We start from the raw sequence: 18,785 nt of genomic DNA, 5'->3' as shown, positions 1-18,785 counted from the left end.
CCCGCATCGGGCTCTGTGCAGACAGCTCAGAGCCTGGGGCCTGCTTCGAATTCTGGGTCTCCCTCTCTCTCTGCTCCTTCCCCGCTCATGCTCTCTCTCTCTCTCTCCTTCAAAAAATAGATAAAAACATTAAAAAAAATTTTTTTTAATGTAGTGGCTCCATGAAGCTCTGTAAAGAAAGAGTCTGGAACCATTTAGTAGCTAGAAAACTCCAGAGCCAGGCGTAAACCCGAATTTAAAAGATGTGCCACTGGGCAATTATCTTTTAACCTTAAAATTCCATAGTGAATGAGAGATACTTGAACTCCTAAAGCAGTATATGTAACCAGAAATCAGATAACTTCATATCAGTGTTTCAGAGAAGTCACAATACTGAGGCAGCAAAGCAAGGAGTCATGATTTTTCCAGAAGGAAAATGGCAGCTCTTAAAATCTTGAAAGATGGACCCATTAAGAAGTAGGCCCACTAGGAAAAAAAATGGAACTTTAGATTACTTAATTGGAAAAGTCAAGGATGGGAATGTGATAAGCTCTGATATGTGAAACACTATTGTGAACCAAGGCTTCCTTGCCACCAGTCAGCATAGAATGTGAGGATTGCCTTGACATTTCATAAAGTTATCAAAACATCTGCAGAATCCACTGAACTTTTGAAATGTACTAGAATGCTGTCCTTTTACATGATAAACCGCAAGAGCAACTGAGAGATTATCTTCTAATTACAAAATGAAGTACAGAATAAGAAAATGCTAAGAGTATGGAATAGGCCCATCAGTATAGCTCCATATTTGAACTATTTCCCTTACCCTTAATTAAGGATACCTAAACTTTGGTTTGCTACCAGCTCAGTAAATTACCGATAAAGGCACTAATTCTTTCTACTTAAAGTTTTAAGCTTTAGAGATTAAGATGTTAAAATTTAAAAATTGTTTTCCTCGTGCATACACATAATGGGATGCTTTGGGATCTAAAAAGTTTTTTGCTTCAGTTCTAAAAATATCACTAATCAACAAGGTAATCGAACTTCAGACAGGAAGTAGTGGGCATTTTCAATCCTAACACTAATATTGAAATTGTTGTCCAATGATCATCAGGAGTGAGGGTTCCAAAAGAGCCTAAGACAACTCGGTAAGTGGGAATTCTAGTTCTTGAAGAAAAACCCTAATTAGATATAAAGGAATCTTATAAAATTCTCTTTTCTGACCGGATCAGAATAAAGAAATCACTACCTACTGGTAAGACAAAAATAAGGTGACAGCTAAGTATTACTATAAACTGAGAAGTCATCTTGCTTTTCCTTTTGGAATACATGACTTACTTAAGATGAATAATCTTTATGTTAAAAACTAGTAAGCTTTTAAGAGACAATAACTTTCTAGATTTATGGTAACTGCTCTGTAATGTCACTTTAAAATAAAAATACATATTTAAATAAATGCACTTAGAATATATATAGTTCTTTAAAGAACATTAGCATTTTTATAGCAAGATCAATGGCAATGAAACTGTATCTTCGTTAGGAAACAGAAATTATCAATATACAATTAAAGCAATAATTAAAAATCCTAAATGATTTTGTTATCGACAGAGTCGATTTAATGACTTTTCAGAGAATTAACAATCACTATTACTTCCATACCAAAAGAGGTACAATTCAGGGGAAAGATAAATCTGTGAGGACTTTGAAAATTTACCCTATCCACTTCTCATTTTTAAGATGTGATGATTTGTGGGTCTAATAAAGATTATGATTCTGAGAAATATGCAAAAAAAATCCATGTTAAATAACAACAGTGGACCTTGAAGGCATGAGCTTTTGTCACTTTATTGTTAACCAATGAATGTTATCCAAAATTATAGATGTAACTGTAGCTTAATTGTACAACACAGAATTATGCTAATGGTAAAACCTGCTGGAATTTACCAAATACTCATTAATATATTTTTACATTGCTATATGAGCATGTGCTCCCAACTGCTAATAATAAAAGTCATAACTGGCTTAATCACTATGAAAACTCATATTGCAAATAGTTGTTTCCTGTTTAGAAAAATTCACACAGCTTTAAAAATGGATTAAATCCATTTTAATCCTAATCTACAAATAGATTATAAACAGCAAATATAACTGGTAATTTTTCAACACTGATAGCAAACTGATGCAGCAGTGATAGTGCACACAATTCAAAATGTAGAAAATTAATAAAAATCCAGTGGAAATCCAAGTTTTCACCTATTATGGCAACTGCTTTGCTACTTTGGAAAAGCGAGCACGCACGCCTTGGAGCATGACGAGTTCACCACCTATCCCGTGAATGTGCTCAAGCAGAAACACTCTCTTCCACAGTGTTTTGAAGCATGTGCACAACCACCACACAACAGTCACGTCAAGGTTATCAACCAGTTATCTCTTGTCCTACAAAGTCCAAAAATATATTAAATGCAACCTTTCCTTCTCATATGTCTGCCCAGATTAATCCTTTTCAAGTCAGCAAAATCAAAAAAAGCACAAGAGATATTTTCAGACACAACTTGAATCTACTGTGCATGAAAAATGCTTAACAAAATGGCAATTTTAATAGATAAATGTAAATTTGAGTGCATAATACCACATGAAAAGTAGCTGAACCACACAGAGAAAACAAGGCTTTCCTTATCTCCAAGTCTAGATGTTTCACAATAAAGAAAATGTTAGAACATGTGAATATTAGAACATCTTTCAAACTGGAAAGATTTCTTCTTCTTAAGACATAATTGAACTTAATATAACCTAAAATTATAATTTCTAAAATAGGATTAACAAACCAAATTTAAGTATTTTTAGTTAGAGAACAAAAAAATAAGAACAATGATTTAGAAACCAAATCTGCTAAAATGGTTATGTAACAATTATATCAAGAAATGAAGGTACAGACATTCATATGCTACAAGGGAAAATCTCTCTCTCTCGCTCTCTCTCTCTCTCTCTCTCGCTCGCTCGCGCGCGCGCACACACACACACACGCACACACTTCCTCAGACACAGAACACCCCTCCAAGAAGATAGTATACCATCAAGAGCTTACAATTTTCATATAAATCAGAGTCTCACAATTCAGCTCAACGACAAGGCAGTTAAAAAAAAAGTAGCACTCTAAGATATTCTGAAGGAAAAGGAAATCTCAGAAATACTCCTTCATGACTGGAAGTACTGGTGCGTGTTGGAGAACACACTTACATACTCCGCTGTGTTGGAGCGACCAGTCATCGCAGGTGTAGTAGTGAGGTAGTATTACTGTCCCCTCTCTGGGACTGATGTTTTCATACGCTGCTCTTCCAGAAAGGTCCACGGCTTTTTGAATGAGTATAATCAATGACCAAAAAACGTATTTTTTTAATTAAACATCTGTTTGTCTAAATCAATCTTTGAAAGAACAGACTTTTTAAATCTTTTGGAGACAATTAGTATTTGCAGGTAGTGTTTCATCAATAAACTCTCCTAGGGTACTACCACCTGCTGTCTACACCTTTGTCGATGGTAGGCAAAGAAAACCAAAGGATGGCAGGTGATGAAACACCAATCCATTCAGCTGTCAAAGACGACTAATTAAGCAAATATTGAATATCCAATAATGTAAGCAAACTGGGATTTTAAAAACATTAACCACCAGCTGCATACTACACTATTAGATATTCTAATCCTTTTCATGATTCATAGCTGTCTTCTACATAATTATCAAAGACTGTCCACCCTGTCGCCTACCTTCATTTTGACCACTGCCAATGATCTATACGATGGCAGAATTATGGCTAGCGGCATGGCAAGATATGATAAGGGCACGCCAAGGAAATCTGAGACAGAATGTGGAAATACACACAGGTCAACTATGGAAGGGTCCAAAGAAAACAGAGCGCTCTACCCAAACACTCATTAAGTCACCATCATCCTTTGAAATGTACAAAGTGCTTACATCACACATACACATTTGTCAGACATGATAATTAGTGTTAATCTTCAACAGAAAAAAAAAATGGAAACTGAAAATGTGAAAGGAGGCGATGGAACACTGTTCTCCATTCCCTGGCCCGAAAGGAAAAGAAAATCAAGCATGACATCACACTGCCTTAATGCAGAAGGGCTCCCTCAAGCATGTCTTTTAGCCACCACAGTCAACTGGTGTAAGTGCTTTGGCAAGGTGGGGTGCATTCCGTCACATCTGCAAAGGCCTGCTTTTCTCTGTTGGTGGTTCAGCTTATGAAGAACATGTATGCAAAATAACAGCTCTCACATTGCTTCAAACTCATCGATGCGCTGCTTTGTGTTGCCCTGTCGGATCTGCCGAAGAGTCTTGTACTTATCACGGCCTGCTTTCACGTTCTCAGCGTGAAGAACATCATTTTGTGTTTTCTTGGTTTCATCTCTGGCCTGGGCTAATTCTGAACTCAGCGCCTATGTTTAAAAAATAAAAACAATGACTATTATATTCTTCTTAAAGTTTAAAAAGCTTATAAAAAAGGTTTAAAGACAAAAATACACATACAACAAATCTGACGTTTTTGCATATTAGAATTTACATTGTCACATAATTTCTTTAAAGTGTACAAATTTAAAAAATAAAAATAAAAAATATGAAGTATGTAAATTTGCTCTATTTTGGTGAGAGTAGAGGTAGTAGTTAGGGAGAAATACCCACTGTCTTTCACTTCTACACTCAACAACCACAACGACTCTGTATATTATTCCAAAATCCCTTAACTTTCTCTATACAATAGAGATTTTGAAATCACTTACAAAAGGTTCAATGAAGACAGTATAGGATGTTATTTTAAGATCTAAAATCTAGGCCATTAGAGAACCTTTCTCCAAAGTCTTAATATATTTATTGCAATTATCACTTCATTTTCTTTTCTTTAGTAATATTTAAAGATTTCGCCAATTAAAAAAATCAGAGACCTTATCGGGGAAAAAAGGTCAAATCGAATTAAGATTTCCTACTCTGATCTAATTATGGGCTTTTAATAAACCTACCTTTTAGTACTATGAAACCTGAACAAATAGTTCAGAGTATGTAGTGTCATAAAGGTAATCTATTAAATTATATGGCTTTTAATGTATACTTTACTGGCGATAAACTAAATTCATCTGTCTTTTAAAGATAACATCAAAACACTTTCTACCTTTTAGCGTGGAGTCAAGCTGTAATTAAAAAATAACTTACCACTTAAGGCCTAATTACCCAAAACTAACACATTTGCTACAATGGAAGAAATCAAGCACTGTGACTACAGGCCAAGCAATCACAAACCAATCACAAGGCCAGCTAAGGGCAAAAGCTTAAAAAAAACTGGAATGTTCCTTTTTAGTAAGTTTGTATTTTATTAAATGGGGAAAATGCTCACTGTACTATACATGTACACACAACTGTCAATTTGAAATACCTGGAGTTGTTTTTTAACACGCTCATTTTTTTGTGTTTCCGTTATACGTTCCTCCTCACTTCTGTGGTTCAGCACCCCGTCGTTTGATAATTCTGCACTAGCCTCTGCATTATTCTCATCATGCTCATCGTGTTCATTTTCTGTTGGAGGAATGACTGGCGGTGGTGGAGGTGGAGGGGGTGCAGACATCACAGTTTTTAACTCTTCTTTGGTCTTTTCCAAGTCTTCCTGGGCTGCAAAAGCCTGAACGTTAACAATAAATTTATCAGCAACTTCATTTGAAAACTGGTAATGAAGAGAATCAAGTTATCTCTCTTTCCTAACAGAAGCTATCTTTCAGGGTAACGAAAATAAGCCCTACGGATGAAAGCTCTACTTTTATAAAGGAATGCCAGGGGGCAAGAATGCCAGAATGAAAATACATCACTTTGCAAAAACTAATAAAATTGTTAACTCTGGCAAGCATAATCAAATATTGCTAAACCTGTTATGCAAATATTTGATGAGAAATGGCATCAGCCTAATGCCAAAGAATGTCACATCCAAGAGATCACATTTTAGCCACAAGAGGGAGCACATAACCCAGTCAAAGGAGGAATCGGCCTGTTTAGTGACCAGTTAATATCACTGATGGTAGGTTAACTAGATATTAAGTGTCTTCTGAGATGACACAACAGGAGGTATCCAACATCAGCAATTATTTGGGTGGTAAACCGTGTTGCTGTGCCTGGAAAAATCCTGCTTCACACTGTTGTCCTGGTGTAATTACTAATAAGAATACCTTTCACTCTAAAAAATGTTCTAATTTGGGTGATAAATTATATGGAGGTCTCTCACCTATGAGGCACTGTAGCCAAAAACTTTTTAGGATGAATCCTTCAAGATTTCAGGTCTATCCTCCAGTATACAGGAAATATTGATGATAAAAGGACAAGTGAATGGCACCATAAGGACACACAAAGGAGAAGGGACAATCTGCAAGTCCTTCCAATAATTCAGTATCAAACAAAGGAATGTCCTACTTTAAAAGAGACTGAGAGCAAACCTATGTAATGCAAGGTGCTAATTTGGACACTGGCCTGGCAAATTAGCTATACAAGATTTTGGGTCAACTGTGAATATAGAAATATATTCTATATATAAACCCAGAAATAAACCCATACAAATATGATCAATTAATTTGGAGCAAAGCAGCCAAGAACATCCAATGGGGAAAGGACAGTCCCCTTCAATAACTGGTACTGGGAAAACTGGAGAGATACACGCAAAAGAATGAAACTAGGCCACTGTCTTATAGCATACACAGTATCTACTCAAAATGATCACAAACTTGAAATAAGACCTAAAACCATCAAACTCCCAGAAGAAAACACAGGGAGCAACTCCTTGACACTGGTCTTGGCAATGATTTTTTGGATTTGACAGCAAAAGCAAAAAATAAACAAGTGGCACTACATCAAATGAAAAAGCTTCTATACAGCAAAAGAAACCATCAAAAAAAATGAAACGGCAACCTACTGAATGGGAGAAAATACTGACAAATCTTATATCCAAAATATATAAAGAATCCATACAACTCGGTAGTTATAAAACAATCTGATTACAAACTGGGGAGAGGATCTGAATAGACATTTTTTCCAGAGAAGACATACAGATGGCCAACAAGGTCCATGAAACGGTACTCAACGTCACTAATCGTAACAGAAATGCAAATCGTAACTAATGAGCTATCACCTCACACCACTCAAAATGGCTATTATCGAAAAGGGAAGAAATAGCAAGTGTTGTCAAGGATGTGGAGAAAAGGGATACTGTGTGCACTATTGGTGACTATGTAAGTTGGTGCAGCGATTAGGGAAAACGGTACACAAGTTTGAAGAAGGTTTTCTTCAAAAAATTAAAAATACAACCACCATATGATCCAGCAATTCCACTTGTAGGTATTCATACCCCAAAAACGAAAACACTAACTCAAAAAGATATATATACCACCAGGTTCAGTGCAGCCTTATTTACAATAGCCAGGATACGAAGCAAGCTAAACACCCATCAATGGATGAACGAATGGGTAAGGAAAGTGTTGTGTACACACACACACGAGTACTATTCAGCCACAAAAAAGAAGAAAATCTTGCTGTATCAACATGGATGGAACTTGAGGGCACTACACTAAGTGAAATAAGTCAGAGAAAGACAAATACCGTATGATCTCATTTATATGTGGAATCTAAAAAAGAAAAAATTAAACCAACAAAAAATGAGAATTCCTGGTTACCAAAAATTGGGGGTGGCGGGAACGGTGGGGAGTGAGCAAATGGGAGAAGAGGATTAAAAAGTACAAACTCCCAGCTGTAAGATAAAGAAGCCATGGGGATATAACATACAAACAGCATGGAGACTACAGTTAATAATACTGTACATTTGAAAGTTGCTAAGAGTAAACCTTAAAAGTTTTCAGGACAAGAAGAAAAATTCTAACTATGTATGGCAACGGGTGTTAGCTCATTTCACCATACACACAAGTATCAAATAATGAAGTTTACACCTGAAACTAATATAATGTTATATGTCTATTATATCTGAATTAAAAAATTTTTATGAATACAGTCTAATACAGATGAGATGAAAAGTGACTAAAATGGAAGCGTGTGCACAGGACGACCTCACTCTAAACATATAAATGTGTATGTATGCACACACGCAAACAGGAAAAGGTCGTGGAAAGATCTGCACTAAGGTGTTAAAAGAGTGATCTTGGTTTGTGGGAATATAGTTTTTCTTTTGTGTCATTTCCTCGTATCTATAGTTCAGAGGATTTACCTCTGTGGTGTCATTTTCATTTATTTACGTTTTTATTTATTTTTATTTATATACTATTAAAGCTTACTTATTTTGAGACAAACAGAGACAGTGTGAGTTGGGAAGGTGTAGACAGAGGAGAGAGAGAATCCCACGCAGGCTCTGAGCGGCCAGCACAGAGGCCGATTTGGGGCTCAAACTCATGAAACTGAGATCACAACCTAAGCCGAAGTCTGAGGCTTAACCGACTGAGTCACCCAGGTGCTCCTTTATTTATTTTAAATGTTTATTTCTGAGAGACAAAGACACACACACACACAGAGTGCGCGTGCGAGAGAGTGCACAAGCGGGTGAGGGGCAGAGAGTGAATGAGACAGAGGATCCAAAGTGAGCTCCTTACTGGCGGAGCGCACAGCCCAATGCGGAGCTCAAACTCACAAACTATGAGATCATGACCTGAGCTGAAGTCAGACACTTCACTGACTGAGCCACTGAGGCACCCCTTTTTTTGTTGTTGTTTTTATTGTTTTTTCTTTCTTTTTTTAAAGAAGTTTATGTGTCTCTGTGAAATTCTAATAAAATAGTGTAACAGGTTAACAGAGTTCTATCATATTTGAGAGTTATATATACACACATACACACAATTTTCAATGTATTAAAATTTCCCTGTGAAATTTAAACTGCTACCAAGAAAATTTAAGGGTGAAACATTCACACATACTGTAGAAGGCCTTTGGGTAAAAAAATTATTATGGTTGCATTTAAAAGTTAACATTTAAAGTGTGGAGTAAGCTCTGATTTTTCACTTGTGCACTATTTCAACAGGGGCTTCATCTACTTAGGAACTTATGCTAGGTACCTCAGAATGTATCATCGTCGCTGCATCCTTCTAATTCCACTTTCTATCCACGATTTGGTTGCCATGCCCTTTTGAGTCTACCCCAAGATGTCTCTCAGCAACCTCTGCTCCTCTTGACTCTCAAGTAATCCCACCTCTTGGACCAAGCCAGCTTCCACACCGACGGCCACATTATTTTTATAACACCGTACTTAATCATGTTATAATCCTGTTTTGAGATCTTCAAAGTCAAATGTCTACAGACACTCCTTATCATCTTGCCATTGATTTAAAATTAAAGCCCTTCACAACTTAATTTCCTCTCTAATGTCCCAACCACATCTCACAAGATTTCTGAACCGATGCTCGAAAGCACTGCTTGCTTACTGGTTGCCCCTCAAACCCAGCATGTGCTTGCAAACTTCCTGTACTCATTCAGCCCCTCTGTCTACAGTCTCTAACCACTCCCAAAATTGAAGTTCACGATGCAACTTAAACTTCTAAGGGTTTTCCCCAAGCCTGCCTCATTCCCACAGAAATTAATCACCTCTTCTGTGCTCCCAAATACTGAGCTTGCGTCGACAGATCAGTAATTAGTACGATACAAACACATTCATACACACAGGTATCTTTCTCCCTCTCAATCGTGGCAGTATTCATCTCTATAAACTCAGCATACTACTGGGTACAAAGTAGATATTCAACAAATGATACTGAGGGAAGAAACCAACGATCACCTTGTGCTGCCACTCAGTAGCTTCCTCTTCCTTTTTCTTCTTGGCTTCTTCTAGAAGTGCAATCTTGGCAGTGAATTCAGCAAGTTCTGCTGCCTAAAATACACAATATAATTACCAATACTAAAAATATGTATTTTCAAAAATTTATATTATGTCAACAAAGCTTTAATGTACATGCTTGGGCTGTATTATGTTCCTCTTTGATGGTCTTTCATTAAAAAAAAATTTTTTTTAAAAAGGTATATTTAAGATCATAAATATCTTATTTGTAGTATAATGAACTAGTAAGGAGATAAAGTAAAAATGGTTTCATTATAGGCAAGTAGTTATTCGTCTTCCAGTAGCAGGAACTCAGAATGTGTAACTCCAGAGCTATTTGTAAACTTTGATCAATAAAGTATTTGCTAAAGCCTACAAAGAAAAAACTTATATAATGCTTTATAGTTTGAAGAGCATGCTATCAAATAATGTCATGTGATTCCCCAACAATCCTATCTGGTGACATTATTTCTGTTTTCAAAGGGCAGAATCTGAGGCTCAGAAAGACCCAAGGACACAAAGCAAGCGAATGGCTGAACCAATATTTAATTCCAGGATCTTTTAAATGTCATGCCCACTTAATATATCTAAGTCCACTACACAAACCAACACGAAGACCCCAATAAGTACAGCCCACGGTTGTAAGAAGGAATCAGAACGTACTGTCAATTTATCTAAAGTAAAACACACCAGTGGTTTAGGCAAAGTTTAAGTGAACCAGAAATCTTTTGTTAGCAACAGGCTCCATTTATCTTTTACGGTCTTATTTTTAGTTTTTGTTTATTTGTTTTAAGGCAGAAATTAAATGTTTAGATTTATTTCCAAACTTTGCTATTAGATACTACTTATATCTTTGGTGTGCTTTCCAGAAGATCTCTAATGTGCTTAGTTGTACAAGGTTTGCTCTCTGCTTCTGTCTAAATTTTCCTTTTTCTCTGAGAAAGAGCTGAGGTTCCTGACCAGTTGCTCCTGATTCTTCATCTGGTCGGCAGCTTGTTTTGCTATGGCGGACTTGGCCTCTTCAGCAGCTCGGCGCTCCTTTTCAAGCCTTTCTGCTTCTTCCTTCGCTCGTTTTCGCTCCTGGTCCAGTTCTAGAGCTTTTCGAGTCTGTTCTTCTAGTTCTGCCAAATTGTACACCCCCCACGAAACAATGGTTAATTCTAATTATTCGCATTATCAAAAGAAGCCGAAATGATGGCAAAGAATCTAATTCGTACAGTTTCTAAAAATTAGCACATCTGGAAATGAACATACATACTTTGATTTTAACTTGGCAAAAGCCTAGTAATTTTCTTTAGTATTCACAATTAAAAAACCTGAAGAAATGAAAACTTTTTGTAATTCAAGTTATGTCATAAAGCTAGAAGCACTTCTTTATTTTTAAAAAACTAGTATCTCCAAAGTTTTGATCTAAATATTTTGCCATCTGTTTCAAAACTCTATAAAACAATACACTTTCAAACTTACATAACTTTCTGCTTATCTAAACTAAGTATCAGATAAGTAAACCCAAAACATTGAGACTGAAAACAGTAATTACTGATTTAAAATAGGAATTCTGATGTGAATTATATGAATTACTAAAAATTCTCAGTAACTGGTACATACCCATTTTTTGGGCATGAGACAAAATAATATTTGGAGATAAATAACATGAATTTTAATCTTTAAGTGTACAGACCATAAAGCTAATTCTCTTTTATTTGATGTGTTGAATGAAAAAGGAAAATACTACCAGCCCAAATCCAAAAATTTTTAAGTGTAAAAGTACTAATTTTAAATATTATTCTAACAACTCTTGTTTAACAACAAGGACATGTTGTGACAGAAGACAAATGAATGCCATCTATTAAGAGACCACAATGTCCTACAAAGAATGTCTCCCTTTCTGTGTATTTTAGAAAGGAAGAAAAACTAAAAATCTAGGTCATGAGGTCTGAAAGCTAACTGTTACATACACACTTCTCCTTACCATTGTTAACTTTTTTGGTCTTGGTCGGAATTAATTTAGGTAACTGCAGTTAAGACTTGGGAAGTTTTGAGATGGTCAACAAGAAAAATAACTCTGGTCAAAGTTTAAATTTTCAATAAAATAATGTAAAAATTGTATGCAGCTATTATAAAGATAAAATGTATACAAAACTGGGTGTTACCACAACTAAATTCTAGGATTATTCATTTTAGGATCTGCCTTTTAAAACTGGGACATCAAACTAACCTATCAAACTTTTCTTAAAATCATTCTTTCCATCTAGTTGACTAATATTTATATAAAATAAAGCCCACAAAACTCACGGCTTTTTCATCTAAACAAGCAAACAAATAACTACAGAAAAATTCCTTCTGTACTATGAAAGAAGAAAGAAAATTAAGTGCAGGTTGTAAAGTTAAATTTTAAAATAAATATTCCCCAATATTCATTATTTTCTATCAGTTTTTTGCAATAAAGATTTTGAAGAACGGTAGACAAGGCAATGGTTGTTTTGTGATCTATTAAGAATTATACAAAAGTGTAAATTATTTTAAATGTTGAAAATAAGTAGAAAGCTTCAGATCTACTTTCTTTTAGAAAGGAAGGTTTTTTTTTTTTTTTTTTTTTTTAAATAAATTTTAGGAAGGGCAAGAGCAGGAACAGGGAAGAAGGGCAGGGGGCAGTGGGGGAGAGAGAATCTTAAGCAGGCTCGATGCTCAGCTCGGAGCCCAATGTGGGGATCTCTATCCCATGACCTTGGGATCACGACATGAGCCAAACTCAAGAGTCAGACACAACCGACTGAGCCACCCAGGCACACCCCTAGAAAGGAAGGTTTTGAAATGCTTTCTTTCTTCCCTCCCCAGTTAAATGAGTTGGAACAGAGATTGGAAAACTATGGCCCACTAACCCAATTTCTTATTTTTATAAATAAAGTTTTACTGGAACAATACCCTCATTCACTAAGGTATACAACACCCTCACATGTTTACAGACAGCACAGAACTGCTTTCATTCTGCAAGAGCAGGGCTGATGGTCGCAAAAGAGACTGTGTGACGTGGAAAGCCTGAGGTAGTACTATCTGACCCTTTACAGAAAAGTTTACAAACCCAAAAATTAGGTTATTTCTATTTCTATAAAAGAGACGTGCCTCCAAAATGGTGGGTCCCATTAGGATACCTGTAGAGAAGGATTAGCTCAGAAAGGTAAACAGTATCAATATTTTGCCTCTCTGGTTCATAAACATCTAAAACCTACAATTTTTGAGGTCCGGCATATGGGAAGAGGGTATCAAAGAATATGGCTTGTTTCAGAAGATGAGGGGCGCCTGGGTGGCTCAGTCGGTTAAATGTCCAACTCTCAGTTTTGGCTCAGGTCATGATCTTACGGCTTCATGAGTTCGAGCCCTGCATCAGGCTCTGTGCTGACAACTCAGAGCCTAGAGCCTGCTTCAGATTCTGTGTCTCCCTCTCTCTCTGTCCCTCCCCCACTTGTGCTCTGTTGATCTAAAAATAAATACTGAGAAAAAAATTTAAAAATAAAAGTATATTAATTGAAAATGGCAAGGTGCACCAAGACGTATGCCGTATACTCCATTTTATGTAAGAAAGAAGGAACAAGAATATAGTTTTGAGTATTTGCTTATTTTGTATGCAAAAAAACAAAAACAAAACAAAGAAACAAACAAAACATAGGTATTTAATACTCCCAGTAGAGTGGAACAAAGGTGGAGTGGAATGCAGCAGCCTGAGGCCTGTAGTAATGAACCAGACTTAGCAGATACAGATTTAAACTTTGGGGCCACGAAGGCATCCAAGGTTTGAGAGGCCAAGAGCCTGAGTAGAAGAGTAAGCTCTAAAATCTGCACGCTATTGGGGCACCTGGGTGGCTCAGTTGGTTAAACGTCCTGCTCTTGGCTTCAGCTCAGGTCATGATCGAGCCTGAGTAGAAGAGTAAGCTCTAAAATCTGCACGCTATTGGGGCACCTGGGTGGCTCAGTTGGTTAAACGTCCTGCTCTTGGCTTCAGCTCAGGTCATGATCTCACAGTTTGTGGGTTCAAACACCACACTGGGCTCTGTACTGGCAGTAGGTGTCCCACTTGGCATCCTCTCCCCTCCCCCCAGCCCCCAGTCTCTCTCAAAAGTAAGGAGATAAATAAATAATCATGTTATTTCCCCTCAAGATGTTTGCCAACTCTTAAAAGATACACATATGGGGTATCAAACAAGGAAAAGAAGCAAAAAAAAAAAAAAAAACAACCCAGCTGTAGTAGGCTGAAGAGTGGAGCAAAAAGATCGACACTCTCTTGCAGCCAGGAGTCAAAGGCTGGAGTTCAGGGCCCTCTAAGATACAAGGGCCCTAGAAAATAAGCAGTCTTTCAGAAGATACCCCCGAGATGTGGCAGTGAGGGCAACAACAGGAGAAGGCCAACCTTAACAACGTCTGAAATCCCGCTCAACTCCACCAAGGCAATCTGCACACAGTGTGCCTGTCAAAAGAAAATCGAATCCTCTCTAAAAGAAAATAACTTCATCCTAAGCCTCCCTAATGTTTCATACTCAACGCTGGGCATGCAATGAAAATTACCAAGCACATGAGGAAGCTGGGACCAAAGGACCCCCACCAATGCCCGTAAAACCCCTAAAAGAAAAACCGACTACTGTAGAGGCCCAAAGATTATCCAGATATTGGAGTCCGCAAACAAAGATGTTGACATAAGTATGATAAACACTGCTTATTTAGGAGAGATGAAGCAGCCTCAAGGCACGAAAAAGGATGCCGAGCTCAGAGGAGCACTGACAATAATGCAGAAGCAGAGCTGCGGGCACCTTACAGATCCTCTGCAGGGACGGCGAAGGCCAGAGTCCCTTCTACAATTATGCAAGCTCGTTATCAATCTTTTCTTTATGATTATGAAAATATTGTCCTTTGCTATCTTCTAGAAATTTCATTCTCCCTTCAACATTTAGGTTCACAATCCACAGCCCCTCCACAGAGAAACAGATACTAAAATTCAGGAGATCTTTGACAGGGACCCAGATATACTACTAATTTTACTTCAGCAAAACCTTGAGACACCAGAATCATGCATTAAGTGCCATCCCCCCAAAAGGTAAAATATTTATGACCACCAAACCACCAGGAAAGCTACAAAAGAGCATGTGAAGCTCCTCCTGTGGCTCAGAGTAAAGGTTAAGGAAAGAAAATTTGAAACGCCTAGACTTGTAGACGTCAGGGGAGGACCCATCAGAAAAGCCAGCAATAAATGCCAGCTTGGAGGATAAATCAGAGTTAGGGAGCCACCGTTAATCACATCCTCAACCCACAGAAGTCTGCAGCAAAAACATCCCAACAGCTCATGATCTTCCTGTCTTGGACTATCCATCTCCAGAACTGCCCTTCCAGACGCGCTCTATTCAGAAGAGGGTTATGAATAACTAGAAAAGGAAGCCAAAGAACATGGGAAAAAAGAAGTACAGTTAATACAACAAACAGAGAGAGAAGACTACCAACCGAGGACGGATCCCAGTGGTGCCTCTGCCACCACCACCACCACAGGAGGAGAGGGTCTACACTGTGAAATACGCAGAACACCGGCACTGCTGACTCACACCGAGCAGTCCAGTCCTGGCAGAGAATAAACTGCTGGAGCTGTAGTTTGTCCTGTTATAAACTAAATGGTTCCCTATGGTAACTTGTTTCCAAGTCATTATTCTCCTTTTCTCAACTTGAGGATGATTTATAAAAGTATGCAATGTATAACAATTAATGCCATTGACAATTAACGTTAACAAATAATGTCATAAAAGATCATTTAAAATATAAGTAATCTGGAAGCCCAGGAGCTGCCCTTGTCTTTGCAACGTGCTTCCTACTGTACATGAGCATGCACTTGGCTGTACACCTATTACTCATCTCTGAGACATGTCAGTTTCAAGTTTTTCTAGATACAACCGGTAACTGGACAGTGTGGCACTGGCAATAGAGAAACAGGTAAGTGGAACAGCACAGTCCAGAAGCAGATCCATACACATACCGTCTTCTGGACTGGTGACAAAGGTGATGGCTGTAGTCCAATGGGGAAAAGGTCAGTCTTTGCAGCAAATGGGTCTGGGTCAACTGGAAATACTTTGGGGAGAAAATAAACCTTGACTCCTACAAAACTGGTTACGTATGTATGGAATGTGAACCTACGTGTGAAAAGTAAAGCAGTATCGGGGCGCCTGGGTGGCTCAGTCAATAAAGCGTCCGACTTCAGCTCAGGTCATGATCTCGCGTTCTGTGAGGTCGAGCCCCGCGTCGGGCTCTGTGCTGACAGCTTGGAGCCTGGACCTGCTCAGATTCTGTGTCTCCCTCTCTGCCCCTCCCCTGCTCATGCTCTGTCTCTCTCTCAAAAATAAATAAGAACACTAAAAAAATTAATTAAAAAAAAAGTAAAGCGTGAAAAATAATACATTCACAGCTATAAGTAAAAGAGTGATAAATGGAACTTAAAATGAAAAACCTCTCTTCATTAAAAGACACTATTAAGAGAGAAAAAAGGTAAACCATGGAGAGATTTTTCTTTTAAAAATTCATGAAAAGAACTATAGATCAATTAAAAACAATTTTTTAAGCCAAAGACATGAAAACACACTTCACAGATAGCTATAAACATTTGCAAAAGGGCTCAAAATCAAATTATCAGTCATCAAGAAAATGTCCTGGACTCACTATGCTCACCATCATGACTAAACAAAAAACACACAAAGAAGCACTGACAATAACAAGTCATTAAAGTAATGAAGATGCAGAGCCAATGAACTTCCATTCACCACTGGAAGGAACGAACACGGATACAATCACTTTGGGAAATGATGGCAGGATCTCTGATAAACTGTGGCAGTGACCCTGATCCAGGAATTCCACTCCCAGGGGATACACCTCCTCCAAATTCATACACAAATGCTATGTTTAAGAATGTCCATAGCAGCCTTATTTCACAACAGCCCCAAAATGGAAAAGCCTCAAATGTCTCCTACCACCAGGAGAATGGATAAATTGTGTGATATACATGCAACAGAATATTACGCAGCCGCGTAAAAGAATAAACCACACCTATAGGCATAAGATTTGAGAAAAAGAAGCCAACTACGTGAATTTATATGAAGTTCAAAACAGGCAACACTATTCTTAAGCCTAATACCAAAAGCACAAGCAAAAAAGGAAAAATAAATAAGCTGGACTTCATCCAAATTTAAAATCATTGGGCTTAAAAGAACACCTGCATCAAAATGAAGATAATCCACAGAACAGGAGAAATCATCTGCAAATCCTGTACCTGGTAGGTCATAAGACATCTGTACTGAGCTATATAAAAAACTCTAACACCTCAACAACAAAAAGACAACGCAGTTGAAAAATGGGAAATTTGAAAATACCTTTTTCCAAAAAAGATATATAAATGGCCAATAAACCTATACAAAGATGCTCAACTTCATTAGCCATTCAGAAAATGCAAATCAAAACCACAGGAGCACTTCAAGTGCACAAGGATGACCATAATCCAAAAGACTGACATCCGCAAGTGTTGGTGAGGCTATGGATCGTACAAACCACACGTTGCCAGCGGGAATGCGACAGGTATAGTCGTTTTAGACACCAGTTCGGCAGTTCATCAAAAAGTTCAACGTGAACTTACACATGACCCATTAATCTACTCCCAACTTTACACTCAAATGAAAACATACGAATATACAATAACCAGTAAACAGATGTTCACAGCAACATATTCACAACAGCCAAATGGTGGAAACAACCCAAATGTTCACCAACTAATGAATAAGTAAAACAGAGGATACCCATACAATGATTATCATTCAGCTGTAAAAAAGAATGAATGCCTGATACAAGCTACAACATGGGTGAACCTCAAAAACATTATGCTCCATGAAAGACCGTTACCGAAGACCACATTCTGCACTTTTCCATTCAGATGAAATGACCAGAACCCACAAGTCTACAGAGCAAAAAAGTAGATGAGCACTGGGGGAGGGAAGGCTGGGGAAAGAAATCTGATGGACTGCTAATGGGTACGGGGTCTCTTCGGGGTGACTGTTCTAGAATTATGGGGTCAGCTGCACAGCTCTGAATACACTAAAAACCATTAAACTATATACTTTAAATCATTAATTTTGTGGCATTCTACATCATATCTCAACAAAGCTGTTAAAAATTTAAAAGACTAGGGGTGCCTGGGTGGCTCAAGTGGTTAAGAGTCCAACTCCTGATTTCAGCTCAGGTCACAATCTCACAGTCATGAGACTGAGCCCGGCATCAGGCTCCATGCCCAGCATGGAGATTCTTAAGATTCTCTCCCCCCCTTTTCCTTTGCTCCCCCCCCGCCTCCCCCCCCCGTTGGTGTGCACACCCACATGCGCGCTCTCTCAAAAAAGTAAGATTAAACTCTAATGAAGATACACATCAGAGTCACATTTGGGGTGAAAAAAAGACTGGGAAGGGACATAAGGGAGGTTCCCTGAGTGGAGGTAATGTTCTATACCTTGCTCTGGGTAGCCACAGGAATAAATTCACTTAGTAACAATTCATTAAGCTTTGTATCTAAGAGACATGCACATTACTACATGTACACTACACTTTAATTAAAATGAAAAAAAAAACTTGCCAAAAAAGTCTCAGAAAATTAAATTAGGGATTATTTCCTTCCATTCTAGAAATCAGAAACCTAAGGAAATTGAGAAGTTAAAATGACTTTCTGAAGGTCACATTCTAAGTCAGTGACAGAATTAAAGCTTGACACCTATTTGTATATAATGTATACATAAAACAAACGCCCCTGCTCCCAACTGCTTTTATCACACTATCATGCTCACCTCCTCCCAAACACTTAAAAAATAAAATGATCTTTATTATGTTAATTTTATTATTTTCTTTCCTCAAAAAATGTAATAAGCTCCATGACAGCAGAGACCTTATCTGTTC

At 37.7% G+C, this 18,785-nt stretch overlaps 1 protein-coding gene across 1 annotated transcript in view; it reads right to left on the bottom strand.

Annotated features, from left to right (window-relative positions):
* Positions 1–18,785, bottom strand: part of RDX (radixin) — a 93,905-nt gene that overhangs the window by 26,362 nt on the left and 48,758 nt on the right. The window contains exons 11-14 of the mRNA XM_027036459.2: positions 10,791–10,951; positions 9,792–9,884; positions 5,418–5,660; positions 4,268–4,428 (exon numbers count right to left, since the gene is read on the bottom strand). Of these exons, the coding sequence (XP_026892260.1) occupies positions 4,268–4,428; positions 5,418–5,660; positions 9,792–9,884; positions 10,791–10,951 (658 nt within the window). The remainder of the gene's footprint in view (positions 1–4,267; positions 4,429–5,417; positions 5,661–9,791; positions 9,885–10,790; positions 10,952–18,785) is intronic.

Source organism: Acinonyx jubatus, chromosome D1, assembly GCF_027475565.1.
Source record: "Acinonyx jubatus isolate Ajub_Pintada_27869175 chromosome D1, VMU_Ajub_asm_v1.0, whole genome shotgun sequence".
NCBI lineage: Eukaryota > Metazoa > Chordata > Mammalia > Carnivora > Felidae > Acinonyx > Acinonyx jubatus.
Note: the sequence above shows the minus strand (reverse complement) of the source record. Positions and strands in the feature narration are given on the sequence as shown.